Source organism: Geotrypetes seraphini, chromosome 1, assembly GCF_902459505.1.
Source record: "Geotrypetes seraphini chromosome 1, aGeoSer1.1, whole genome shotgun sequence".
NCBI classification, from domain to species: domain Eukaryota; kingdom Metazoa; phylum Chordata; class Amphibia; order Gymnophiona; family Dermophiidae; genus Geotrypetes; species Geotrypetes seraphini.
The window spans coordinates 348390392-348418191 of NC_047084.1; the positions used below are offsets into that span (position 1 = coordinate 348390392).

The following is a 27800-nucleotide window of genomic DNA, read 5'->3' on the forward strand; positions in this document are numbered from 1 at the left end:
TTTCTTTTGAATAATTAGGCTTTGAGGTGAAATGAAAGAGAAAAAACAATTTTAATGTTATGCCTTATCCCTGGAAAGGAGAAGGAGGACAGAGCTCTTTGCCCTTAAGACGGTGTGTCTCAAACGTGGTTTTTTTTTAGCTCCGGCACACTAAACAGAGCAAATGTTTTTGTGAAACATTGTAATTGAAATGATAAAATTGCAAAACCCACCAAAAAATAAATTTGAGAGTTATTGATTTAAAGTTCTCTAAGCCAGTGGTTCCCAACCCTGTCCTGGAGGAACACCAGGCCAATTGGGTTTTCAGGCTAGCCCTAATGAATATGCATGAAGCAAATTTGCATGCCTATCACTTCCATCATATGCAAATCTCTCTCATGCATATTCATTAGGGCTAGCCTGAAAACCCGATTGGCCTGGTGTTCCTCCAGGACAGGGTTGGGAATCACTGCTCTAAGCTATGTATGGATAAGTGTAACGGTGAAACTAAAATAGATAGAATAGATTTGCTAATCAATGCGATGGATGCGCTTGTTTTGGAGTGCAAATTTACTCAAAACGTGGCTTGATAGTTGACAAGCAACCATGCATTTCATTAACCACCGTCTGCAGCTGAAAATCCAAGTTTTGCAAAGATAAGATCCAAACGGTAACAAAAGCTTTGATTGCTTTGTTGCTCAAGTTAGAATAACTACTACATGAAATGTCAAAATAAATTTACTTGCCGTTAGTTTTCAAGGACTAATCATGTCAAAGAATGATTTCGGCAGTTGGAACCCAAGCACAGTACAGGGTAAAGCTTTGGATTCTTGCCCAGAAATAGCTAAGAAGAAAAAATTAAAAAATTTAAATTGAATCAGGTTGGGCAGACTGAATGGATCATTCGGGTCTTTGTCTGCCGTCATCTACTAAGTTACTATGTTATCTGGGCAGTTGTATCCTTACGCCGACAGATGCTCATAACATTGACAGACTGTTGCATACAAGACATACATGTGATCTATTCTAGAGTGTACTTATGAAGGGAATTTTTAAAAATAAAGTAAAATTCTGGAATCTCTCGGGGCACACCCAGAATCTCTTCGGGGCACGCCACTGTGCCATGGCACACAGTTTGAGAGATGCCTTAAGGGCTTGTTGAGAACTCAAGTCTACAGTTGGTTTACACACACATGCATATATAGTCATACTTCCTCCAAGTCTGTAGTTTATGGTAAACATGTTTTAGTGCTTAGTTTTAATTTTTATTCTTCCCAGGAATGTGGGTGTGTTATGCACATTTCTAAGGAAATACTACTTTACAGAAAAGGTGGTAGATACAGTACATGGAACAAACTCCCAGTGGAGGTGGTAGAAACGAGGACTTTTAAGGATGACTTAGGGCTCCTTTTACAAAGGTGCGCTAGCGCTATAGCACACGCTAGCTGAAAAACTATTGCCTGCTTAAATGGAGGCGGTAGCGGCTAGCGCACGGGGCAATTTAGCACGCGCTATTCCGCGCGTTAAGGCCCTAACGCACCTTTGTAAAAGGAGCCCTTAGATTCAAGAAAGGTTTTACCTTCTGTCCCCCCTCCCTTTGTCATTCTTCCCCTTATGTGTTCTCTTTCTCTCTGTCAATTGTAGTTCTAACCCTTCTTTCCTTTTGTTCCCGTTTGTCAATGTCTTTAAATATTGTCATTTCCCCTGGTCTGTTTCTGCTTAAATTGTATTTTATTTGGCGCATTATTTTGATGTTTTTGTACACCGCCTAGAAGGCTTGATTGGGCGGTATAAGAAATTTTAAATAAACTTGAAATCATGGGACAGGCATGTAGGAACTCTTAGGGGGATGAGGAAATAGCAGATGATATGGATGGGCAGACTTGTGTGAGTCATGTGGCCTTTACACTTCTCCCTCGTTATTCGCGGGGGATAGGGGCAGATCCGGAACGCGAATGGCGAAAAACCGCGAATATCCGGCTCTGACCCACCTCCGCCTCCCTTCCCTTCTCTCGAGAGACTACGGGAACTCCCCACACCCATTTCCTAATGGCTATCTGCACGGGGCAGGAGCGCTCCTGCCCCGAAAACCAGCTAGACCACCAGGTAAGGCCGGGATGCCGGGGGGAAGTCAAAAATATGGGTTGATTTTTTTTCCTCCTCCACCCCCCAAAAAAATCGCAATTATGTGAAATAATGAGTAGGGAAACCGCGAATGGGGAGGGGGAAGTGCATCTGCTATCATTTTCTCTGTTTCTAGATCGCAGATTCTTTTCATTCTAAGTACAGCACTATATTCTTCTTGCTTGCCCAATTACAGAAGAACATTTAAAAGCTAGCTACCTCTTGCCTTTCGTCACCGGAAAAGCCTTTCCTCAGCCTCCAGGTCTTTCTTTCTTTGATTGATTGATTACCCATCTTTCTATGGAAACAGGACTGTGAAACCATAAGGGAACCCAACCAGGCGAAAAACATACAAAGAAGGACAAAAATATAAACAAACAAAAAAAACAGCCAGAAAAACAAAAGCATAAAGAAAATCCCAGTTGAAGGCATTTAAAAAATCATCTCTCCCCCCCCTCAAAAAGGGGGAAGGGAAAGGGACTTGTATACTGGCTTTTTGTGGCTTTGACATTTCAAAGCAGTGGCCACTGGAGGATTAACACTAGGATTTGATTTCATGACCTGTGGGTGCGGAAGCAACAGCTCTACCAGTGAACCACACCTTCACCTACACCAGGGGAGTCAAACTCAATCAGATAAGGGGCCGAAATCTGAAAAAAAGGCTAAGTCGTGGACTGAATTTTTAATTAAGATACTTAGGGGCTCTTTTATTAAGATACGCTAGCCGATTTAGCGCACGCTAAATGCGCATCTCAATAAAAGGACCCCTAAGTGACTAAGTCTTAGTAGAAGTATAGGGTTACAATATCTCCAACCCCACACCGGCTCTGTAGTGCAGGGGTGTCCAATGTCGGTCCTTGAGGGCCGCAATCCAGTCGGGTTTTCAGGATTTCCCCAATGAATATGCATGAGATCTATTAGCATACAATGAAAGCAGTGCATGCAAATAGACCTCATGTATATTCATTGGGGAAATCCTGAAAACCCGACTGGACTGCGGCCCTCGAGGACCAACATTGGACAACCCTGCTGTAGTGTAAACAGAATAAATAAAAAAGACTTTTCCTCTCTCTGTTAGGTTCTAGTTCACGCTCGCTGTCTAACACCAGCTCTGGCAGGATACACATTTCAAATCTGACATATTGTAATCACAAAACAGAAAATAAAATTATTTTTTCTAACTTTTGTTGGTCCCAGTCTCTGGTTGTCTTCTGATAACTCGCTTGCCAGGGTCTCCTGCCCATTTGTCATTTCCTTCTTTCTCCATACTAACCATCCATCTTCCATCTCTGTCCTCTCCTTCCGTTTCCCTTCCCTCCCCTAGAGGTCTGGCATCTTTCCTTTTTTTGTCTCCATGCTCCTTATGGGTTATTTAGGCAGTACAACACACTTAGCAGACTTTTATTTCTGGTCTGCAGTTTGCAGCTTACACAATCTGGGAAGGCACACAGCATTGGGATTTCTGTAGCTATGTCTCCTGGAGCTGGCTGACTTTCCCAAGTAGGCTGTCCTGTCTGAGCCACTGTCTTGCTGAACATTGAAGCTGCAATCTTGGGGGACTGGGGAAGGGAGAGAGAGGAGGGGGGGAATAGGATGCTGCTGCACCATAGGGATGGAAGGAAAGGGAGAGGGGACAAGGAATTGCTGGACCATAATGGGAAAGGTTGGGAGAGAGGAGACTGGGAGCCCGAGCAGCAGTAAAGAGCATCAGGAGCACAGTGTGGGGGCCGCGAGACTTGCCTGCTGGAAGGCATCAGCTGTAGATTCATGCGCCTCAAACTTGGCGCGTGAATCTACAGCTGATACCTTCCAGCAGGCAAGTCTGGCGGCCGCCACACTGTGTGACGCTGTGCTCCCGACGCTCTCTACTGCCGCTCATGTCGCCTGCACTCTCCCGGCTTCCGGCGCAGTTCGGGTCCGCCTAATCCTCCTGGCTACCTCGTCTTCCCGGCGGGCCAGCTTAATTACAAATGTTTAATTGTCTGTGGGCCAAATTGTATGACGCCGCAGGCCAGATTTGGCCCACGGGGCCAGAGTTTGACACGTCTGACCTACACAGACAGTTTAAGAAAAACAGGCTATTCTACCAATCACAGTATGGATCACTGTCTGTCTTAGCATTGAAGATCTCACTAAATATCTGACTAGAGTTCTGGGTAAGGATGTTATATGAGCACTACACCCTCCCACCAGCCAGGATTTTAATTTACAGCACAGTTATGAGGCTTGTCTCCCTCCTTTGCATCTTCTCTGTTTATCATGGCTCATTTTTATTTAGGGAAGCATTTTTACTTCTCCATGAAACCGCACTCCAGGCCAAAGATTTGAAACCAGTCACGGTACCAGAGGAATTCTGAGCATGCCTTATATATCACTAGAGCTATTAAAAGGAATTGTCTGTAGTGTACATTAGGGAACAAATAGGAAACAAGTCATAGAAAGAATATATATTTCAGCACTTATGTGATAATGCAACAAAGAGCATAGAAATGCAATAAATACATGAAACAGTAAGAGATAAAACTACTTTCAGCATAAGGGGATCCTACACATGCTCATCTTCAAATGTAGTGTATATTATTCAATGCAAAAAATATGAAGAAAGAATGATACTATTTTGGAGAAACAGACCGAATACTTAAGGCGAGATTGACTCTGCATGGACATCATATTAATAACTATAGTGCTAACCAGGGAGACACTTCTGTAGGACAGCATTTTGCCAATCTAGATCACTGCATTAATGATTTTATGGTGAGAATACTAAAATTATAAATACCAGGTCCAGGGGAATACAATATTACTCACGGCAATATTATTAATCAACACAAGTTTTAAATTGCAGTTTTTGTAAGCTCATATAATCTATATATATAAAATCGGAGGTATGTATGTGTGTATGTATGTATGTATGTGTGTATGTATGTATGTGTGTGTGTATGTGCCGCGATCACGCAAAAACGGCTTGACCGATTTGAATGAAACTTGGTATGCAGATCCCTCACTACCTGGGATGATATGTTCTGGGGGTCTCGCGGCCCACCTGCACACGTGGGCGGAGCTACAAACATAAAATCAGATTTCACCCATTCATGTCAATGGAAAAAATGTAAAAAGCTGCCATTCTCACAGTAATTCAAAAACGGCTTGACCGATTTGAACTAAACTTGGTATGCAGATCCCTCACTACCTGGGGTGATATGTTCTGGGGGTCTCGCGGCCCACCTGCACACGTGGGCAGAGCTACAAACAGAAAATCAGATTTCACCCATTCATGTCAATGGAAAAAATGTAAAAAGCTGCCATTCTCACAGTAATTCACAAACGGCTTGACCGATTTGAACGAAACTTGGTATGCAGATCCCTCACTACCTGCGGTGATATGTTCTGGGGGTCTCGCGGCCCACAACTCTATGTTGCTTGCTCAAGGGTGGGTTCACCCAAGAATTTATATGTTCTTGCTCCTGGAGGTGAAACTAAAAATGTTGTTTATAATCAAGTTTTGCGTTAGTTGTATTGTATTTATATTGTCAAATATTTCACATTATAATTTGAATATATGTGTGTGTGTATATGTATGTATGTTCCAGCATAACTCTTCAATGCATGGACAGATTTCAACCAAACTTGACATACACATTACTTACTATCTGAGGACAAACACTGTGGGGGTGGGAAGGGGGGGATATGTAAAAATGATTGAAAATGACAGATTTTAGTATCTACCCCATAGTGCTTTCGGGCTCACAGATGAATACTCAGCATAACTCTGAAACGCATGGAGAGATTTCAACCAAACTTGGTACACATATGACTTACTATCTGGGGAAAAATATTGTGCAGGTGGGACGGGGTAAAATACTGTGGGGGTGGGAAGAAGGTGATATGTTAAAATTATCAAAAGCGACAGATATTAATGTCCAACCCATAGTTTTCGGGCTCGCAGAGATGAATACCGACATTCCCGATGCCGTTTAAGTCTAAGTTCAGCCCCATAGAGAGGGACATTCCTTTGGGACATGTGGAGGGTAGGGGGTTGGGACATGTGGGGGGGGTAATGTGGGGGGTGGGACATGTGGGACATAGGGGGGGTGGGACATGTAGGGGGTTGGACATTTTGGGATAAATAAATATCCGGGCAACGCCGGGTTATCAGCTAGTCAATAAATATAATTGTGTTATAAAGTGCTCAGACCTGCAACCTTGTGGAATAGTAAAAACTATACCAAAGTTGCCATGGGACCATCATAGCCATTTTATTGTACCCACCGCCTTAGTGAGCAAATAATATAAAACAAACAAATGAATCAAAGACTTGAACTTATCTGTGTGAGATAAGACGGTCCGCTGAGATTGTTATGCAGGCGGCAACTGTGGAAGTGCATTTAAAATGTGAACGGGAATACTCCTATACTCGGTGAATCTATCTAACCCCCCCCTCCCAACTTGAGTTTCATGTCCGAAGGCGGAGATACGGCCATTTTTCAAACTGGCAATATCCCAAGAACAGACCCTAGGTCCATCAAGTCCACACACGGAGGCCCCGCCAGGTGTACCCTGGCAAAGTTTTAGTGCCCATATCACTCTAAGCTTCTCATAAGAGATGTGCATCTAGCTTAGTCCACATTTTTATTTTTTTTTTTAACTTTTATTAATTTTCAAAACTTTAATAGTGCAATATAACAAATGTAACGCATAATTATACAATAGAAGCACATTCAACTTACACTTGATTATAATCAACCTTTTTCCCCCCACTCAATGATTATTCAATAAAACACAAAAAACATATATTAGAAGTCCACATTTAAAAAAAATCAGCCACTTAGATGTCTAGGCCACCAGGTGGCAGTATAGTAGAATTTTGGTGGGCTCACACTTTCCACCATAAATATAGTGGTTAGAGTGGCTTATGTGCCTGGATCCTCTTCTTTGTGGCTCTGTAGCCCACACACCAGGCTACTTAAGACACTAGGGGGCCTCTTTTACGAAGCCGTTTAGCACGGGCTGCTGCGGTAACGGCCCCGAAGCCCATAGAGATTTAAAGGGCTTCGGGGCTGTTGCCGCGTGGCTTTGTAAAAGAGGCCCTAGGATTTCCCATACTAGTGCTGCTGTTCCAGAGACAGGTATGTACAGTGTTTTACTTAATCCTTCATCTGGTCAATTTGGGTACATTTTTGGCACTTAGATGCTGTTTAGCAAAGTCTTATCTCAGAACATGTAAGTTCCATCCGGGACGTCCTGGGAACAGTTTGATATCACCACGAGACGTCCAAGTTTAAGCACGCCCAGAGCATGCCCTGCCTTTACTTTTGGACGCACAGCAGGTGGAATGGCTTATAAAATGTCCACAGAGACCGTTTTGAAAATTGGCACTTGGACACCCTAGCAATCCAAGTGCCAATTTATGCCTTTTTTATTTTTTATTTTTTTTTAATATCTTAGAGTTTTAAATATGCCCTTAATTGCCTAGTTAGATGGATGGTGAGTCTCAAAATGTGGTCTGGAATTGGAAATTATTCTGCTCTGAAATATTTGTTACTTATGAGTTTGACTGTTATTGTTCCAGGTTTTTCCCTGTATGTTTTTCTGTAAAGCATAAATAAAGAATGTTAAGAAAAAAATTGAATGGGGGTGGGAGGTTGCACTGGCTTATTAGCTGCAGTGGAAGGAATACTGTTGGATGGGGGCAGTTTACTGCAGTGCATTATCCTGTTTTTGCAGGTGAGAGATCTGGTGTAGGGGCAACAGCAGCTGCAGATATATCATTCTCCATCCAGGATATTTTGAAGAACAGCGTCTTCTATATCCAAAGCATCCATGAAGGCATTGAGCCCACTAATGATTCTTTCAGCTTTTATGTGACTGACGAATCCAGAAAGTCTGAGATGCACACTATCAGCATCACCATTCAGGTACAACCAAATTGAAAAGAGCGGCAGGGGGAGGGAAGCAATAATTATAAAGTGCCAGCAAGGTGCAAAGCCCAGTGCAACAGTGCTGAAGTAGTTATGGGGTCAATAGATTATGTTAAGGGACTAGATTCACTAAGCCCGACCACTTGCAACCCCGACACGATTCACTAACCTTCCTCCCACATCTGATCTGTGCATGCAAATGAGGGGAAACGGCATGCAAAGTAGGAAGGGCCTCGATTCACTAAATAAAATTCATGAACACCAACTGGGCTGGCCGATCAAGAAGAAGTGACTGCTGAGGACCAGTCATTCACGTCCTTTCCGCCTCTCTGCCGCCTTGAAATCCCAGCCCTGCAAAAACCCTGCTCTCTGCTGCCCTGCCTGCCTCTCCAGCTCTGCCACCCCGACTCTCCTGCCTTTGCCGCCCCCAACTCTCCTGTCTTTGCCACCCTGACTTTCCTGCGCATTGTCCCCCAGTGAGAGCCCTGCTGGTGGATAAGTGGTCAAGAAGAAGCAACTGCCTTTGCCCCATGACTCTCCTGCCTTTGCTGCCCTTCCCTACAGCACGAGCCCATGGTTTTAACCCACTTTAAACCCGTGAGTTAAAACCACGGGCTTGCGAGTAAAAAAGTCAAAAATAAAAAAGCAAAGTTTGTTAATGGACAGCAAGCTCATGTGCAGACCATCTACAGGCAAAGAATATGGTCTGCGCATGCATCAGGATCGCTCTCCAGTGATCCGTGCGGTTGGTGGGGGGCTTGCCTCCCATTGCCCCCATTTGCATGAGGACGCATTGAGAATCAGTCAGCTTGCCACAGATCGCCCACGGATCGGGTAGGAACAAGAAGGTTAGTGAATCTAGGCCTTGGTGCCAGATAATGCCACTGAATCCTTTACAGACCACGGCAGCTCTATCTGGATGGTGTTGGGTGGAGATCATTTTCAATGCCGGTAGCCAGATAACTGAATAACTTAGGACAGAATAAAAACTATCCTAAGTGTATGTGGATAATACCAGGTATTCAACAGCCACTGTCTGGTTACTGCCACTGAATATCTGGATTTTATTGGCTGGGATTAAAACAAAACACACACACACCCCATTACCAGTATGGACTGAATATCGGTGGGGAAATGCAAAAGAAAATGTTTCTGTTGGAAACCATTTAGCTAAGCATAGGGAGATGAAGTGACTTTCCCAAGATGGCATCATGAATGATAGGCTTGAGAAGTGCTCTGAGGATCACAGGTTCACTTCTTGATGTTCATACCACAACAGTACTCTATAGGCTACATATAAAGTAGTCCTCTATCAGCTGTCATCAAACATTAATACCAGACTGTTATTTTATGGTCTTTTAAGCAACATATTTCCATTTTATGGGCTAGACACAGGTGTCAAAGTCGGTCCTCGAGGGCCGCAATCCAGGCGGGTTTCCAGGATTTTCCCAGTGAATATGCATGAAATCTATTAGCATACAATGAAAGAAGTGCATGCAAATAGATCTCATGCATATTCATAGCAAGAACTAAAGGCACCATTCGAAGGGCAGCACTAACCCAGGCGGGCGGAAAGCTCGCACCTGCTGGCCGCTGAAAACACCATTCAGAGGGCGGCGCTGACACCGCTGGACCACCAGGCAATGGGAGAGGCTTAAGGAGGTGCGGAACAGGGCGGGAAGAGGCAGCGCGGGCCCAGGCAGGCAAGCGGAGGGCTCGCGCATGCCGGCCGATGCACTGCTGGACCACCAGGCAATGGGGGAGAGGGACGGGACTGGGCAGGGGGTGTTTTAAAAAGGGATGAGGGTTAAAAAAGGTAGTGGGGGTGTTTTTAAAAGGCCCGACCAGGGGGAGGGTTGTTAAAAATTTATATCTTCGCTACTGGATGGGACAGGGGTATTGTTAAAAGGGATGGTGGTTAAAAAAGGTTGTTTTTAATTTTTGTTTCATTGTTCTATATACTGGAGGTTGCTCCCTGCTCTAGGAGGGGGTGGGGGTTCATGCTGTGCTATTCTTGATTATTGTTCCAGTTTTGTTTGGACTTGTTTCTGTTTTGGGCTATGCCCTGTTTGTAATTTATTTTGGAAACCAATAAAAAATGTTGTACCATAAAAAAGAGAGAGGGATTAAAAAAGGTACTGGGGGGCAGGTTACAGGACAGGGCAGTGCAGTGGGTCAGGGTACAGAGCCTGGCAAGGAGTGTAGGGTTGGGTGCATAGCCTGGCAGGGAGAATTTGGTTCAAAATGGTTTTTTTCTTGTTTTCCTCCTCTAAATTTAGAGTGCGTCTTATGGTCAGGTGTATCTTATGGAGCAAAAAATTCGGTATTTAGAACAAGGAAAATTGTATAATTTAGTCACGAGAATTTGCACCAGGTTTTACTCTTGGTGTAAATCATGGTGCCCAGAGTATGGCATGGATCCTGGCGCTAAATACTATTCTTTAAACAGTGTCCAACTTAGCACCATTTATAGAACAGTGCTTATCACAAAATTTTATCGGTGCCATTTATGGCATTGAGTCCTACGTGCAAACAGATTGTGAATTCTTCAGAGTTAGCATGGTTGCCAACACTGGAGCGACAGCAGTGTGCAGGCAGGAAAGTGTTCTGGAGTGGATGCCAGGGGTTTCCATCTCCTGTCATAAATGAATCATTCAACTGTGCACTGGAACTTTAATGAACAAACACTAGGGAAACATCAGTCCTACCACACTTGCCTGGAATTTCTTAATCTTCTGTGAAGTATCGTATAGATGAGTAAATAGTAAAACAATGTTTTAGTCACAGAATTTACTCTGCGGATAGTTTTTCTCTGATATTGTACAGGAAGAAGTACCTGTTCAAATATGTGCCTTTTTTTGAGGGGGGAAGTATGTGCATAGTTTTGTTTACTTAAATTTATATGGCTCTCTCAACCTAATCCTGCCCCTGCTAAATCCCACAGGTAAAAGTACATAATGCTTTTACTCATATTATATTCTATGGACACGTTAGCATTGCACTAAATCGGCTGACGAGACTTAGTAAAAGAGGGGGTTAGTGCATTGTTTGATTAGCTTCCTCAGATGAGAAATAAGCAAATGTTGACAACTGCCACTATCTGTAAGTGAAACATCAAAGCATTTCAGTGATAGCCTCACGGAAGGAGGGAGGTGTGGATAAGGTGAAAGACGAAAGAGGTTGAGTGTGTGAGAAACACACATGGGCAGGTGATAAGGAGGAGATGCAGTGAAAGTTCATGGGGCTAGATTCTCTAAGCCCACTGACCACTTTGTGACCCGATTTCCCTCCGACCCGATTCACTAACCTCTGTCCCGATCATCCTCTGATCCGCGCATGTAAATGAGGGGAAACGGCATTCAAATATAGGCAGGCAGCGATTCACTAAAAAAACAAAACAAAACCCTGCAACACTGACTGGGCTGGCCGATCAACAAACAAGCTACTGCTGGTTACCAGTCGTTCACGTCGTTTCCGACTGCATCTTCTGCTCTCTGCCGCGATTCTCCAGCTCTCTTGCCGCCCTGCTCTCTTCTGCCCCGATTCTCCTGCCGCCCTGCTCTGCCCTGAATCTCCTGCTCTCTGCCCCGATTCTCTGCTGCGATTCTCCTGCCGCCCTGCTCTGTCCCGAATCTCCTGCTCTCTGCCCCGATTCTCTGCTGCGATTCTCCTGCCGCCCTGCTCTGTCCCGAATCTCCTGCGCTCTCTGCCTCCGACTCTTCTGCTCTCTGCCTCAGCCTTCCCCCACAGTACGAGCCCGTGGTTTTAACCCGCTCACTGGTCTGAAGTAAAGTTAAAAAAAAAAAGGTCGCTGCTCTTTAAGCATGTGTAGACTATCTACAGATGGTCTGCGCATGCGTCGTGATTGCTATAAAGTGATCCGGGCTGTCGGTTGGGGGCGTGATTCCAATCACCCTCATTTGCATGAGGGCGATTCGTGAATCAGCCCTCTGGACACGGATCAGATTTGATCCCTCCGATCCGATCCGTGTCCTTAGTGAATCTGGGCCATGGCCTATAATGTGATAGGAAGCCAGGGTCCTTGTTGAGTCCTGTTTGGTGGGTGTCAAAATATTTTATCATTTTGATTTCAAAGGTCTTAAGTTCCTAGATTGTTTTAAAATTTCTTTTTAGTATTCTCACCATAAAATCATTGATAAAGTGTTCTGTGGGGCAACACTTAAAAAAAACAGAGGTGATATCCTGGTTGGTACTGCAGTTTTTAATATGATATATGTATAAACAGTTGTCAACATTTGCTTATTTTTGATCTGAAGAAGGAGGATTACCTTCGAAAGCTAATCAAACAATGCACTACCCCCTCCTTTTCTAACGTGTAGCACGGGTTTCAGCTCCGGCAGTGGCGGTAACTGCTCCGAAGCTGATAGAATTCCTGTGAGCGTTGGAGCAGTTTCCGCTGCTGCCAGCGCTAAAACCCGCACTTGCGTTAGTAAAGGAGGGGGTAAGTTAGTCAAATAAAAAAGGTGTTACCTTTATTCCTTTTGTTTTATTTCTATTTAATTCTAGATATTATCTCAGACAGTGGACTAACATGGCTATCATACCATTTCACTCAGGGTTTCGAGTGGAGACGTCTGTCAAAATCTACCAAATCTAACTTTTTGAGCTGTCTGCTCTGCAGCTGATAGCACTTGGAGAAGAAAATGTTCAAGATTGCTAGAATTTCTGTCTCCCCCCCCCCTCCCATTTGTCATCTGCATTTACAGGGGATTTTATTCATAATGTTCATAGCTTTGGTGTGTTGATAAGAGTCAATTAAATACATCCATTTGAACCTGCTTTTTCTTAGAGGAAGAATGACGAAGTTCCAGAGCTCTCAGTGCACCCTGTCCTAGTGCTGGACAGCTCCGGAGCAGTAATTGGGAATACCTCTATAGCAGTCAGTGACATGGACACACCAGATAATGAACTGGTATTCGTAGTAACTAAAAAACCTGAGTACGGTATGATCACCTCTTCTTTTATATGTGCTTATACATATGGGTGGATGTGCATGCGTGTATGAATGTGTTATGCAGTGGAAAACCCTTTCACCAAAGTTAATTGACTGCATATAAATGTTAGTTTATTACTGTTATTATTAACTTTATATCACACAATATCTGACCTATCTAAGTAGGTTTCAAAAGAACATATATAAATCATAAAAATGCACAAGATACAAACAAACACACCCCCCCAGCATAAAACACAGTTGGATACTAAGCATTCTCATAAAATGCCAGACATGTTTAAGGTACAGTATGAATTAAACCATTGGAGAGTAATTTTAAAGCGCATTTCTGTGCTTAAAGCAGGGTTTTATCTGCAGAAATAGGCTTTTTATAAAACTGCTGATATGTGGGTAAGTGTTCACATGTACAGCCTGTATGCACATAAGATCACTCAGTTTAAATGAAGGTATTTCTAAAGGTGGGCTCGGGAGGAATTAGCATTTACACATATAGTTTGTAAAATGTGCATGCAAATTAACCTGGGAAATATATGCATGTCTAAAAGCAGCTGTAAATATATTTATCTAAATTCCATGGGGTAATTTTCAAAACATTTTCACTTTGGAAATTTCCTGGGTGCGCTCACACGTAATAGCATGCAGGTGTTATTTATGCATTCATGCAAATTACCCCTTTGATGCTTAAAATATGACCAGAACTTTTACCAATCTTGTTCCTATCTGCTATTTTGTCAACTGTTTGTTCTGTCTATCCTACTTACTGTATCTATTATCTGTAAATCCAGATATCTTCCCTCTCTCTTATTGTTTTGCCTGTCATTCTCTCTCAATAACTTTATTTTTTTTTTTTTAATGTGCTTTTTATCAGAATTTTCCTGTTTTTCTTTTTCCTTACCCACGCGATACCCTTTTTGGTCAGGAGAAATGTCTTCTCTAAGACTTACCTTCTGTACCATTTCTTTGGCTGACAAGGGTCAAACAGTCATCTTTTCTCCCTTCTGGAATGTAGCACATCACCTAGGCAGCCAGCATACCTACCAACCCTCATCGCCTATGCTGCAGCATGTAGTGATGTGGCTTGAAGCACAGGCCAGTCCTGAAAACTGTGTGTGTGTATTGGGGGGGGGGGGGAGGGAGTATATTCAGTGGTGAGAGTCGTTGGTTTTAAATTCCTTGCTGTAGCATTTAAATTAATATGCAAGGTCAATGCCACTTTACATACTTGTATAGTCATCCTCACTGAATATTCATGTAATACAGTACCGTATTTTCGCGGATATAACGCGCGCGTTATACGTGATTTTACGTACCGCGCATACCCCTCGCGCGTTATATGCCTGAGCGCGGTATACAAAAGTTTTTAAACATAGTTCCCACCCCGCCCGACGCCCGATTCACCCCCCCAGCAGGACCGCTCGCACCCCCACCCCGAACGAACGCTCGCACGCGCTCCCACCCGCACCCGCATCCACGATCGGAGCAAGAGGGAGCCAAAGCCCTCTTGCCCGGCCGACTCCCCGACGTCCGATACATCCCCCCCCCCCCGGCAGGACCACTCGCACCCTCACCCCGAAGGACCGCCGACTCCCCAACAATATCGGGCCAGGAGGGAGCCCAAACCCTCCTGGCCACGGCGACCCCCTAACCCCACCCCGCACTACATTACGGGCAGGAGGGATCCCAGGCCCTCCTGCCCTCGACGCAAACCCCCTCCCCCCAACGACCGCCCCCCCCAAGAACCTCCGCCCGTCCCCCAGCCGACCCGCGACCCCCCTGGCCGACCCCCACGACACCCCCACCCGCCTTCCCCGTACTTTGTGTAGTTGGGCCAGAAGGGAGCCCAAACCCTCCTGGCCACGGCGACCCCCTAACCCCACCCCGCACTACATTACGGGCAGGAGGGATCCCAGGCCCTCCTGCCCTCGACGCAAACCCCCCTCCCTCCAACGACCGCCCCCCCCCAAGAACCTCCGACCGACCCGCGACCCCCCCACCCCCCTTCCCCGTACCTTTGGAAGTTGGCCGGACAGACGGGAGCCAAACCCGCCTGTCCGGCAGGCAGCCAACGAAGGAATGAGGCCGGATTGGCCCATCCGTCCTAAAGCTCCGCCTACTGGTGGGGCCTAAGGCGCGTGGGCCAATCAGAATAGGCCCTGGAGCCTTAGGTCCCACCTGGGGGCGCGGCCTGAGGCACATGGGCCAAACCCGACCATGTGTCTCAGGCCGCGCCCCCAGGTGGGACCTAAGGCTCCAGGGCCTATTCTGATTGGCCCACGCGCCTTAGGCCCCACCAGTAGGCGGAGCTTTAGGATGGATGGGCCAATCCGGCCTCATTCCTTCGTTGGCTGCCTGCCGGACAGGCGGGTTTGGCTCCCGTCTGTCCGGCCAACTTCCAAAGGTACGGGGAAGGGGGGTGGGGGGGTCGGCCAGGGGGGTCGCGGGTCGGTCGGAGGTTCTTGGTGGGGGGCGGTCGTTGGAGGGAGGGGGGTTTGCGTCGAGGGCAGGAGGGCCTGGGATCCCTCCTGCCCGTAATGTAGTGCGGGGTGGGGTTAGGGGGTCGCCGTGGCCAGGAGGGTTTGGGCTCCCTTCTGGCCCAACTACACAAAGTACGGGGAAGGCGGGTGGGGGTGTCGTGGGGGTCGGCCAGGGGGGTCGCGGGTCGGCTGGGGGACGGGCGGAGGTTCTTGGGGGGGGGCGGTCGTTGGGGGGAGGGGGTTTGCGTCGAGGGCAGGAGGGCCTGGGATCCCTCCTGCCCGTAATGTAGTGCGGGGTGGGGTTAGGGGGTCGCCGTGGCCAGGAGGATTTGGGCTCCCTCCTGGCCCAATATTGTCGGGGAGTCGGCGGTCCTTCGGGGTGGGGGTGCGAGTGGTCCTGCCGAGGGGGGAGAAGAATCGGACGTCGAGGGGGGGCATCAGGCTTTCAGGATGGGGACAGGACTTCAAGGGGGGACAGGCAGATCTTCAAGGGGGACAGGCAGACCTTCAAGGGGGGACAGGACTTCAAGGGGGACAGGCACGGAGAGGCGGGGCAGTGCACCGAAAGTCAGGGCGGGTGAACGGTGAGTCGGGGCAACCAGAGGAGAGTCGGGGCAGTGCACCGAAAGTCAGGGTGAGTCGGGGCAACCAGATGAGAGTCGGGGAGGGCGAAAGGAGAGTCGGGGTGGCCAGAGGAGAGTCGGGGAGAGCGAAAGGAGAGTCGGGCAGCATGCGCGTTATATGCCTGAGCGCGGTATAGAAAAGTTTTTGTACATATCATCGTGATTTCTGCGCGCTATACCCCTGTGCGCGTTTTACAATGGTGCGCGTTATATCCGCGAAAATACGGTAATCTTCACTGCTAATATTTGTTTAGTTTAGGCCTAAACTAAGGACTAAGGGCTAGATTCACCGAGCAAACCGATCGTGTATCGATCGGTTTGCACTCACTTTCCGACTCCAGCTCAATTCACTAACCTTCCTCCAGACCACATTCGCACCTGATCCAATCTGCGCATGCAAATGAGTAAAAAGGCATGTAAATTTCTTAACGCGTCGATTCATGAAACTATTTCGTCCAAACCAACTGGCCTTTTCGATCCAAAAAATTTCGACTGCTGAGGACCAGTCGCTTTACATCCTCGCCGACTATTTCTGCCTAGCAACTGACGCGGGCATGTTAAGTATGCCATTAAAAATATATATCTACCCCTCCAAAAATCCAAAATATATCAAAACTTTTAAATATATGTAAACTTTCATGTGCATAAGTGTTAGAAATATATATATATATTTTTTTGGAATGTGCATAGCGAGCACGGGAGTGAATCTCGGATTTGTAATGCACATGGAGAGAAAATCGCCGATTAACCCGTGCTCTCCATGCGCATTGTACATTTCAAATATCAATGCCAAATAACAAAAAAAAATCCAAAATCAAATAAAACTTTTATGAGCCAGCTATCCCTACCCTCTTCCTTCCAGCTGGATTGTCGTGTGCATGTGACGTCAGGGTGTCGCTTGTGGTTCCTATGTGCTTCACGGCAATTGGAGCAGCACAACCTCCTGGGATTTATAGGCTGTATATAACAGCGCATGATCCCAGCGCATTCAACAGCTGTTAACTGTTGTGCCTTCTAGCAACTTAACAGTACTTTTCCAGAGAGAAATGGATGGCGCTCGGCGGCAACACTATCTTCTTCTTTTGGAACACGAGTATGCCGAGGAAAATGAGGCTACAGCTAGAGAAACAAGAAGGTGAGCACTTCCCTGCCCGCTATGGTCACAGCTTGGACAGCTTGCAACAGTACTTCAGAAAAATAATGATTGGTAAGAAGACTTCCTTATATTTCCTTTTTTACAACAACAATGCTTTGCGGTAGGTGCATTTGGAGCCCGCTGATGATGTCCGCGATTAAACCACGCCCCATTTCTATGCAGTGAAGTCCTAAAGAGCTAGCTTCAAAACCAACAAGGATACAGTGCACACGCGCGTTGATTGATGTTTCAGCGCTAATAGTAGCATGTTTACGATTGGATCATTTGCATGGACAAGCTTTACTGAATCGATCGGCTACAATGACTCGGAAACATATAGGACACGAATCGGTTAGATTTCGGGGCTTTAGTGAATCCTGCCCTAAATTCAGTAAATGGCACCCAAATTTTGTTGCTGGAAAAAATGCACACTGAGCATTATTCTATAAATGGTGCTCCAAGTCAGGCACGGTTTATAGATAGCAGGTAGGCTGGCATCAGTGGCCAACTTTTAGGCACAAAGACTTGCACCAGCTGAATCCTAGTGTAAATCCCGCATCTAAATTAGGCAAAGATCCCCCAAATTCTATAACACTGCATGTATCTTTAGTGAACACCTCTGACCTACCCATGCCCCCTCTTCAGTTGCACACTAAAAGATTTGCATGCAAACATAGTAACATAGTAACATAGTAGATGACGGCAGATAAAGACCCGAATGGTCCATCCAGTCTGCCCAACCTGATTCAATTTAAAATTTTTTTTTTTTTTTTTTCTTCTTAGCTATTTCTGGGCGAGAATCCAAAGCTTTACCCGGTACTGTGCTTGGGTTCCAACTGCCGAAATCTCTGTTAAGACTTACTCCAGCCCATCTACACCCTCCCAGCCATTGAAGCCCTCCCCTGCCCATCTTCCTCCAAACGGCCATACACAGACACAGACCGTACAAGTCTGCCCAGTAACTGGCCTAGTTCAATCTTTAATATTATTTTCTGATTCTAAATCTTCTGTGTTCATCCCACGCTTCTTTGAACTCAGTCACAGTTTTACTCTCCACCACCTCTCTCGGGAGCGCATTCCAGTCATCCACCACCCTCTCCGTAAAGTAGAATTTCCTAACATTGCCCCTGAATCTACCACCCCTCAACCTCAAATTATGTCCTCTGGTTTTACCATTTTCCTTTCTCTGGAAAAGATTTTGTTCTACGTTAATACCCTTTAAGTATTTGAACGTCTGAATCATATCTCCCCTGTCTCTCCTTTCCTCTAGGGTATACATATTCAGGGCTTCCAGTCTCTCCTCATATGTCTTCTGGTGCAAGCCTCCTATCATTTTCGTCGCCCTCCTCTGGACCGCCTCAAGTCTTCTTACGTCTTTCGCCAGATACGGTCTCCAAAACTGAACACAATACTCCAAGTGGGGCCTCACCAATGACCTGTACAGGGGCATCAACACCTTCTTTCTTCTACTGACTACGCCTCTCTTTATACAGCCCAGAATCCTTCTGGCAGCAGCCACTGCCTTGTCACACTGTTTTTTCGCCTTTAGATCTTCGGACACTATCACCCCAAGGTCCCTCTCCCTGTCCGTGCATATCAGCTTCTCTCCTCCCAGCATATACGGTTCCTTCCTATTATTAATCCCCAAATGCATTACTCTGCATTTCTTTGCATTGAATTTTAGTTGCCAGGCATTAGACCATTCCTCTAACTTTTGCAGATCCTTTTTCATATTTTCCACTCCCTCTTCGGTGTCTACTCTGTTACAAATCTTGGTATCATCTGCAAAAAGGCACACTTTTCCTTCTAACCCTTCAGCATGCAGATCTTTATAGAAGAGTGCTTAGCAAGATGTGTGTATAAATTCAAATTGTTGCCAATTAATGCCTCCGTTCTAGGATTAAAAGCAAACTAGATGCACATCTCCTTACGAGAGGCATAGAGGGATATGAGTGACTAAAATTACATCAGGTGTACACCTGGCTTGGCCTCCGCGTGTGCGGATCGCCAGCCTTGATGGACCGAAGGTCTGATCCGGAGATGGCAGTTCTTATGTTCTAAGCATAGTAATCTGCTTGAAGTTTCCTCCTTTAGGTGTCTGATACTCAAAACTGGATGAGTTCATCGTTTTGGCTGTTCAGAGTAGTGCTGCCTGATATCCGATTCAAATCGATTCACCGATTCACTTTGGGTGAATCGATTCGAATCGATGTGTATTTTTTAAAAATCGGCCTCTCCGATTCGGGGCCCAACCTCCCCTTGCCCGGCTGTTATCGCGCTCACGAATCCTGCTACTCTAAACATTTTTTTTTTTTTAAACCCTCTCACCGGCTTGTGGATTCGGCCTGACTCGGCACAGCCTGAAGTTATATTTGACTTCGGTAAAGAAAGTACAAAAGAAAAAAAAACAGGCACTTTTTCAAACCCTCCCCGTAACACTAGCCTGTATTAGCAGCTGCACCACTCTCTCCTTCCGTAGCTTTAGCGAGTCAATTCACTTCTGCAGCCTCAGAGCCTCTGCTAGGCCATCCCGCCTCCAAGGAAGAAGGAAGTTGCATCATCAGAGGCGGGACAGCCTAGCAGAGGCTCTGAGGCTGCAGAAGCGAATTGACTCGCTAAAGCTAAGGAAGGAGAGAACAGTGCAGCTACTAATACAGGCTAGTGTTACGGGGAGGGTTTGAAAAAGCGCCTGTTTTTTTTTCTTTTGTACTTTCTTTACCGGAGTCAAACACAACTTCAGGCTGTGTCGAGTCAGGCTGGGGAATCCACAAGCCAGTGAGAGCCTGTTAATCGGGAGGGGGGGGTGATGCCGATGGACCTGGGAGACAAGAGGTAGGGGGCTGATAGGAGGCGAGGAGAGGAGGGAGTGATGCTGCTAGACCTGGGAGGTGAGTGGGTAAGGTACTGCTTCTAGTCAGAGGGGAGGGAAAGGGAAGGGAAGGGAGAGGAGCCCTGCTAGTCGGAGAGGAGAGGTGCTGCTTGCTCTAGGGGTGGAAAGGAGAGGTGCTGCAGCTAGTTGGTGGGGGAAACGGAAGTAGAGGGGAGGGAGAGGTACTGTTGGAGCTGAGTGGAGGAGGGAGATGAGAGGGAGAGGTGCTGCTGGATTGGGAACAGAGGAGAGTGCTGCTGGACTTAAAATGGAAGAGGGAAAGTTGCAGCAGGACTGAGGGGAGAGCAGTGGAGGAGGAGAGTGGAGGAGGGAAGGGGGGAGAGCAGTGGAGGAGGAGGGGGAGAGGGGAAGGGGGAAGAGAAATGATGTTGCTGCACCCAATTGGGGAGAGAGAGAAGGAGGGATAAGGAAGCCCAGGAAGGGAGAGGAGAGGAAAGAGATACTAAGAGCATGGGAGGGAGGGAAAAGAAAGGCAATACTAGACCATGGAGGGAGAGATGTCAGGGCATGTGGGGGGGGGGGAGAGACAGATGCCAGACCAGGGGAAAGGAATGGAAATGGAAGGGGAGGACACAGAAGGAAGATGGATTGTTAGCACGGAGAAAGAAGAAAGAATAATAATAATAATAATTTTATTTCTTATATACCGCTATACCATAAGTTCAAAGCGGTTTACAATGGGAGTCGTGCAGTGAGAATGCAGTGTTTACAGCAAGAGACATATGTTTACAACAAGATACATATGTTTGGAACAAGATATAAAATACATAAGCTTGGAACAGGAAGCGAGTTATCAGAAGACAACCAAACAGCAAAAGGTAGAAAATCATTTTATTTTCTGTTTTGTGATTACAATATGTCAGATTTGAAAGGTGTATCCTGCCAGAGCTGGTGTTAGACCGCAAACGTGACCTAGGATTTAACAGAGAGAGGAAAAGTCCTTTTTGTTTCTTTATTTTGTTTACACCATAGCGCCAGTGTGGGTAGGAGAGGGCAAAGGGGGTATAGAAGCTATAAAATAAACCCATCAGGATGTTTGAAAAAATACCCAATTGGAAAATCAAATCAAATCGAAAAACCATTTCAATAGGCTGAATTGAATCGAATTGAAATTTTTTTTCCTGAATCGGGCAGCACTAGTTCAGAGCATGCCATGCTGCTGTTAATTATCTTTCATTTTCCAACGCTTTATTTTCCGCGTTGGCCACGAGCATAATGAAGCCATCGTCCCATTCTAGCTCCACCAGGATCGAGTCATTCATGGTAAAAGGTTTGGGGGGAGGGTGGTTACCAACCTGGCACTGAGAAGGGCACCGAAGCTAGGAAGCTCCCTGTCTGTTTCGCTCCTGTGATACCCAGAAAGTTACACAGTGGACCGTTTGGACACAGACATTCAATAGACTTGCTAGTTTAGGTAGATCAGTACAGTTACTGATACAGTTAGGTTACAAATAAGAGTACAATGTTCCCCCGGTCATTCGCGGTTGGCAGTTCAGAGCTTCGCGCGCATGCGCACTCCTATCTGCGGCCCTACAGCTCACAGAAAACGGACGTACGCGATGGGAGTGCACATGCGCGGCCTAGCGTTTTATTATATTAGATGCATCTTATCCTATTCTTCCACGTATAATACCTAAAACTAGCATAATGCTTCCACATATAATCGCAAAAACTAGCAGAATTCTCATAAAAATGTTCATCCTCAATGAACCATAAAATGCAATATTATACAAAGCTAACAAAAAGCTTTAGCACATAAAAAAAGTTTTCAATTTTGTCTTGGTTTGTTTGTTTGTTAGACTTGTCCTAAGCTATGTGTACTAAAGAATTTCTATTTTGTATAACCTGTCTTCTACTACTGGGCATGTGGGAAACCACAGTGATATGGAATAAAAAGAACAGTGTGGTATGAGTGGCTTTCTTTGTGGTACTGTGAGTATGGCAGAGGTAATTGTGAGGGGTATAAGACAGGCTCTAAGACCACTATGCATGTGTTGGAATTTGTCCTTAGTCCCTTACAATAGCAAAGGAAATCCTCTTAAGGAATAATGTCAGGGTTTACGTGTGTCGCAAATGGGCTGACTTGCTTGCAACAATAGTATATTACACAAAAGTCTGGGGAAAGCACTCACAGGGTTGTGTATTCAGGGATCGGATTCGATAAATAGCACTGGAAAAGATCGGCACTAAGCATGATTCTATAAAGGGCGCGCTCTTACTTTGGGCACCAGATTGACATCAGATGGAGCCTGGTGAAAATGATGGCTCCCAAGTTAGGTGCGTAACAACGAGTGCAATGTTTTTGAATGTACCTGACATGCCCTGCCCACAGCCGCACCCTGTTTTGAGTTGTACGCTGTAAGATTTGGGTGCCAAGCGTTAAAGCATACAATCAGATAGGCATGCAAATCCTAATGCTTGCCCATTAACATCAGTAATTGGTTATTAGCAGGCAATTATTGCTCATTAATGGCTCATTAACCAATTAAATTGTGCATGCATCTCAGGACCATGCCAAAATGTAGGCTTCTAAATCTCTGGGTACCTTATATAGAATCCAGGGGTCAGTGTACACATTCTGTTAATTTGAGAACCAAAAAAAAGTGCGCGCAGAATTAATTGTATGCACATAAACCCATGCATGTGCCCACATCCATCGATTTACACATTAAAATGTCCTTGTGCCCCTAAAAAATTTTTCTGTTTTGAATTGAACTAATAAACAATCAAAAACTGGGAAAAATTTGTTAAAATCCAAAAAAAGAAGTGAAAATGTTTTGACCGTACATATCTTTAATGTTTAATAGATTTCTTTGCCATAATATTAATGTCTTCTCAGGTCAGTTACGCAGACGCCAGTTTTACTCAGAGCCCCTGGGAAACAGTCGCATTCTGTCTCAAGGTTCTTCCTTCACCTACCAGGACGTTTTGGATGAGCTAATCATTTATACACCCAGTAGCTTGAGCGCACAGTGGGATGAGTTCGGTTTCTCGCTGACGGATGGCCCGCACTCTGAGATCGGACGGCTGGAGATTTCCATGCAGCTGCCAAAGAATGAGTCACCACGACTGGCTGTGAACAGGGGCCTGCAGCTTTCTGCTGGTATGTAAGTTCTAACCACCAGTATATGTCAAAGTACAAGTTTCAGGTTTAATAATAATTTGATGTATTCTAAGCGATTATACAAAATGTAATAAAATTGGGGGGGGGGGAAGGTTACAAATCAACAAAATAACTTATTACAAAGACAATACAAACTAACAAGATACAGAAGGGAGAGGGTGAACTACAATAAGATCGAGAAAAGATCACAATGAAAGGAAAAAACAAAAGGAGGGGAGGGAATTCATTTAGGCTGCCTGTAAAGATTCAAGAAAAGAGGTTAGGAAGGAGAACAAGTGTTAGTGCTCAAAGGCATCTCGAAATAGGAAACTTTTTAAAGCTCCTTTAAATTTATCTAGACTTGGTTCCTTCCTAATATAAGGTGGTAAGGAGTTCCAGATAAGGGGAGCAGTTACTGCAAAGGAGGTAGTACGACGGGTACAAAAAGTCTTGAGAGTAAGAACAAAGACTAGATTTGGGGAGGATGTTCTAAGAGCTCTAATGGGCACTTGAGGAATAAGTAATTTATCAATGAAGGCTGGTTCTCTGGGTTTAAGGGCTCCTTATACGAAGGTGCGCTAGCATTTTTAGCGCACGCACCAGATTAGCGCGTGCTATAGTGCACGCTAGGCGAAAAACTGGCACCTGCTCAAGAGGAGGCGGTAGCGGCAAGCGTGCGGGGCATTTTAGCGTGCGCTATTCCGCACGTTAAGGCACTAACGCGCCTTCGTAAAAGGAGCCCTAAGTGTTTTGAATGTGAGTAATGCAATTTTGAGATTAATTCTATGAGGAACGGGAAGCCAGTGGGCGTTTTTAAGTAGAGGGGAGACATGGTCATATTTCTTGGAGCTGGTAATGATTTTAATGGAAGTGTTTTGGATTAGCTGAAGTCGTCTCATTTCTTTTTGTAAGATTCCTTCATAAAGAGAATTACAGTAGTCAATTTTAGAGATAACAAGTGAGTGAACTAAGATATTTAGACAGGAGGGCTCCAGGAAACTAGCTAGAGATCTAATCATTCGCAGGAATTCCCCACAGAACAGAAGGCAGTTATTGGAAAGCGACCAGTCTGGAAACTGTTGCCAGTGGTTACCATAAGAAAAGACATAGGAGAACAACCAAATCCACATGTCGAACAGCCACAAAGAGGTAGAAGGAATAAGCCTTGGACGGTTATTGGTGGACCGCAGAAGAGCAATTTATTGGAAGTGGACCTGACAGGGTCCATGTTTTGGCGCTGCTTCAAGTGTCTTTCACAAATACAGATATCTAGGAGCCCTTTTATGAAAATGTGTTGGGCTTCTTGTGTTCCTCACATGGTAAGCCCATATTTAATGTGGCGGTAAAATAAGCCTTTAAGTTTGCAAGTTGCGCACTAGTGTGCGGCAACTGCAAATAATGTAGTTGCCCTTACCGCTTCCCCTATTTAAGAAGCACTAAGGGCCTGATTCTATATAATATAGCATCAAAAAAATCAGCACTGACTAGAACGGTGTTTAGTGTGATTCTGTAAAAAGGATACGCCATATATAGAATCGCGCTTTGCGGCTGAACACGTCACTAACATTTAGGTACACCCATTTAGGCTAAGAAAAACCAATCCTAAATATTTGTGCCTAAGTTGTGCACGAACTGGGCATATTCTATACCAGTGCACTTAACAATTAGGATCTGCCCGTTTTGAGATTTGTGCACTAGAACTGACATGCACCACTTTATGTTTAATTTGTAACATTCTTTGAGTGGGACCACAAGAAATCATGTTCCACTTGTTTTTGTCATTGTAACTGATGGAGTTTTGTAGTCTTTTGTGTGTCTTGATCAGACAGGTTCTTTCTATAAAAACAGATTGAAACTAAAGAATGCACTGACCCAAGTTGTGCACATACCTTCTAATTGGTGCCTATTAGCGTCAATTGCAAGGAGTTACCGTATTTTTCACTCCATAAGACGCACCTGACCATAAGACGCACCTTAGATTTAGAGGAGGAAAAGCCAAGAAAAAAATTCTGAACCAAATGCTGTACCCTGTCCCACCACCCTGCCCTGTCTCCCCTCTGGTGGGTCTAGTGGTAGGCCGGGACAGGGCAGGCAGGCCTAGTGGCTGGCAGGTAGGTAGACAGGCAGGTCTGCCTGGACCCGCGCTGCTCTCAGAATAGCTTCTGTCAGTTCTCGTAGGATGCAAAGCTATTCAGAGAGCAGCACAGGCTGCCTTCTGCACCACTCTGTAGCTGAAGGAGCTGTAGCTGTAGCTGTAGCTGTAGGAGCTTTCCGCGCTCTTGCCCTTCCCTCCGTAAACCGGTTTACGGAGGGAAGGGCAAGAGCGCGGAAAGCTCCTGCTGATAAAGCGCAGTGGCCGTGAAAAGCTCACGCCTGCCTTCTGCACCGCTCTGCAGTTGAAGGAAGACATCAGGAGGCAGCGGTTTACGGAGGGAAGGGCAAGAGCGCGGAAAGCTCCTGCTGATAAAGCGCAGTGGCCGTGAAAAGCTCACGCCTGCCTTCTGCACCGCTCTGCAGTTGAAGGAAGACATCAGGAGGCAGTGGTTTATGGAGGGAAGGACAGAAGCACATAAAGCTCCTGCCGATAAAGCGCAATTAAAAAAGGTACTTGCCAATTATCAGTGCTACTTGGTCTAATTAAACAGCAAAGTTGTGCATGCAAATCGGCTGCATGCACTGATTTACACAAGCAACGTTTGGTGCTATATATATATATATATATATGGAATCGGGGGGTAAGTTTATCTGTGTTAACCTGCATTATCCATTTAGAACATGCTAATCAGAATGTGCTGGCTGGCTAATGTTTCCCTAACCATGACACACCCATCCAGAACATTTGTTAAATGTATAATGTATAGTTAGGGCTGGATTCTAGTAAGGGCACGTACATCGGCCGGTGCCTTCCAAAACAAGCTCCAGCTGCATGTCAGTCATACGTAGGCACCATTAAGAGAATCACGGCTTATGTCTAGCATAGGCGGTTTAAGTAGGCCAAGGTTTTGCAGAACTACATTACCAGTGCCTATGTTTAACAAGAATCGCGTCTGCATAAGCCATTTTTGGCATAACTCATGCCTACTTTGACCTTAAAATTATATGAGGCACCAGGAAAAAAAATCAAAAATAGCCAAATACGGAATAATACTTCTTTAGCAACAAATCCTCATTTCATATATCATATAGCAATTTTATCACACCAAAGGTCCTCGGAACACCACACTAGAGCGTTTAGATAATATAGCTGGTGTGGTAACACTCCTCACTGGAACCTTTGAATCGGCGTGTATTATTTTTAACTTTTTATATATCTTTTATAGTTTTGTTTTCTTTTAAAGTGACAGTGCTTACACCTAAAGCATTTGAATACTTTGATAATAATTTCAATAATTTAGTTTAAAGTGAAACTTAGCTTTCCAAAACATCATTGCATCAATCCCCTCTGACGCGTTTCATTCTTCCTCAGGGAATATTAGATGTGCAAAATGTTTAGCATTTAGCTTACTCCATGTTAAGATTCTGCTGAGGCTGTCAATATCTTAACATGCCAGTATTCAACAGCACTTAACTGGGTAGTGCTCTAACCACTAAAGATAAACAACCAGCCTGCTAATTATGTTTTGTAGTTAGTGACTCTGAAGAATATAAATCCAGAAATAATTAATAAACAGGCCTCAAAGCTCCACGGGAATCCAATAGTTAAAAACTTGGATCAATCTCCCAAGGGAGTCCCCAATATTCTCATTGGCCAATACTGGAAACAGGAGTTTTTTCTTCACAGCCTGTTTCTGGTGTTGGCCACTGAAAATATTGGAGAATCCCTTGGGAGATTGATCCAAGTTTTAATTATTGGATTCCTGTGGAGCTTTGAGAACATAAAAATTACCACTGCTGGGTCAGACAGGTGGTCCATCGTGCTCAGCAGTCCGCTCAGGCGGCGGCTCTTAGGTCAAATACCAGTACCCTGAGACTAGCCTTACCTGCATAAGTTCCAGTTCAGCAGGAACTTGTCTAACTTTATCTTGAATCCCTGGAGGGTGTTTCCCCTTTAACAGCCTCCTGAAGGGCGTTCCAGTTTTCCACCACTCTCTGGGTGAAGAAGAACTTCCTTACGTTTTTACGGAATCTATCCCCTTTTAACTTTAGATAGTGCCCTCTCATTCTCTCTACCTTGGAGAGGGTGAACAACCTGTCTTTATCTACTAAATCTATTCCCTTCATTATCTTGAATGTTTTGATCATGTCCCTTCTCAGTCTCCTCTTTTCAAGGGAGAAGAGGCCCAGTTTCTATAATCTCTCACTGTACGGCAACTTCTCCAGCCCCTTAACCATTTTAGTTGCTCTTCTCTGGACCCTTTCGAGTAATACTGTGCCCATCTTCATGTACGGCGACCTCTTCTGCCTCCTGTTTATTAATTATTTCTGCATTTACATTCTTCGGAGTCACTAAGTACAAAACATGCCCCCCCCCTCCCGCTTTTTACAAAGCCGCATTAGGCTTTTTTATTGACAGCCGCAGTAGTATTAGCTCCAACATTCATGGAATTCCTATATATATATAACGGCAACAAAGAATCTT

The 27800-nt window shown here is 45.1% G+C and overlaps 1 protein-coding gene across 6 annotated transcripts in view; it reads left to right on the top strand.

Moving 5' to 3' along the window:
• The window catches only part of FRAS1 (Fraser extracellular matrix complex subunit 1), a 741777-nt gene that overhangs the window by 570076 nt on the left and 143901 nt on the right, over positions 1-27800 (top strand). For all 6 annotated transcript variants that reach the window (XM_033963431.1, XM_033963422.1, XM_033963441.1 and 3 more), the window contains 3 exons: positions 7828-8018; positions 12832-12985; positions 22958-23221. In XM_033963431.1, the coding sequence (XP_033819322.1) occupies positions 7828-8018; positions 12832-12985; positions 22958-23221 (609 nt within the window). The remainder of the gene's footprint in view (positions 1-7827; positions 8019-12831; positions 12986-22957; positions 23222-27800) is intronic.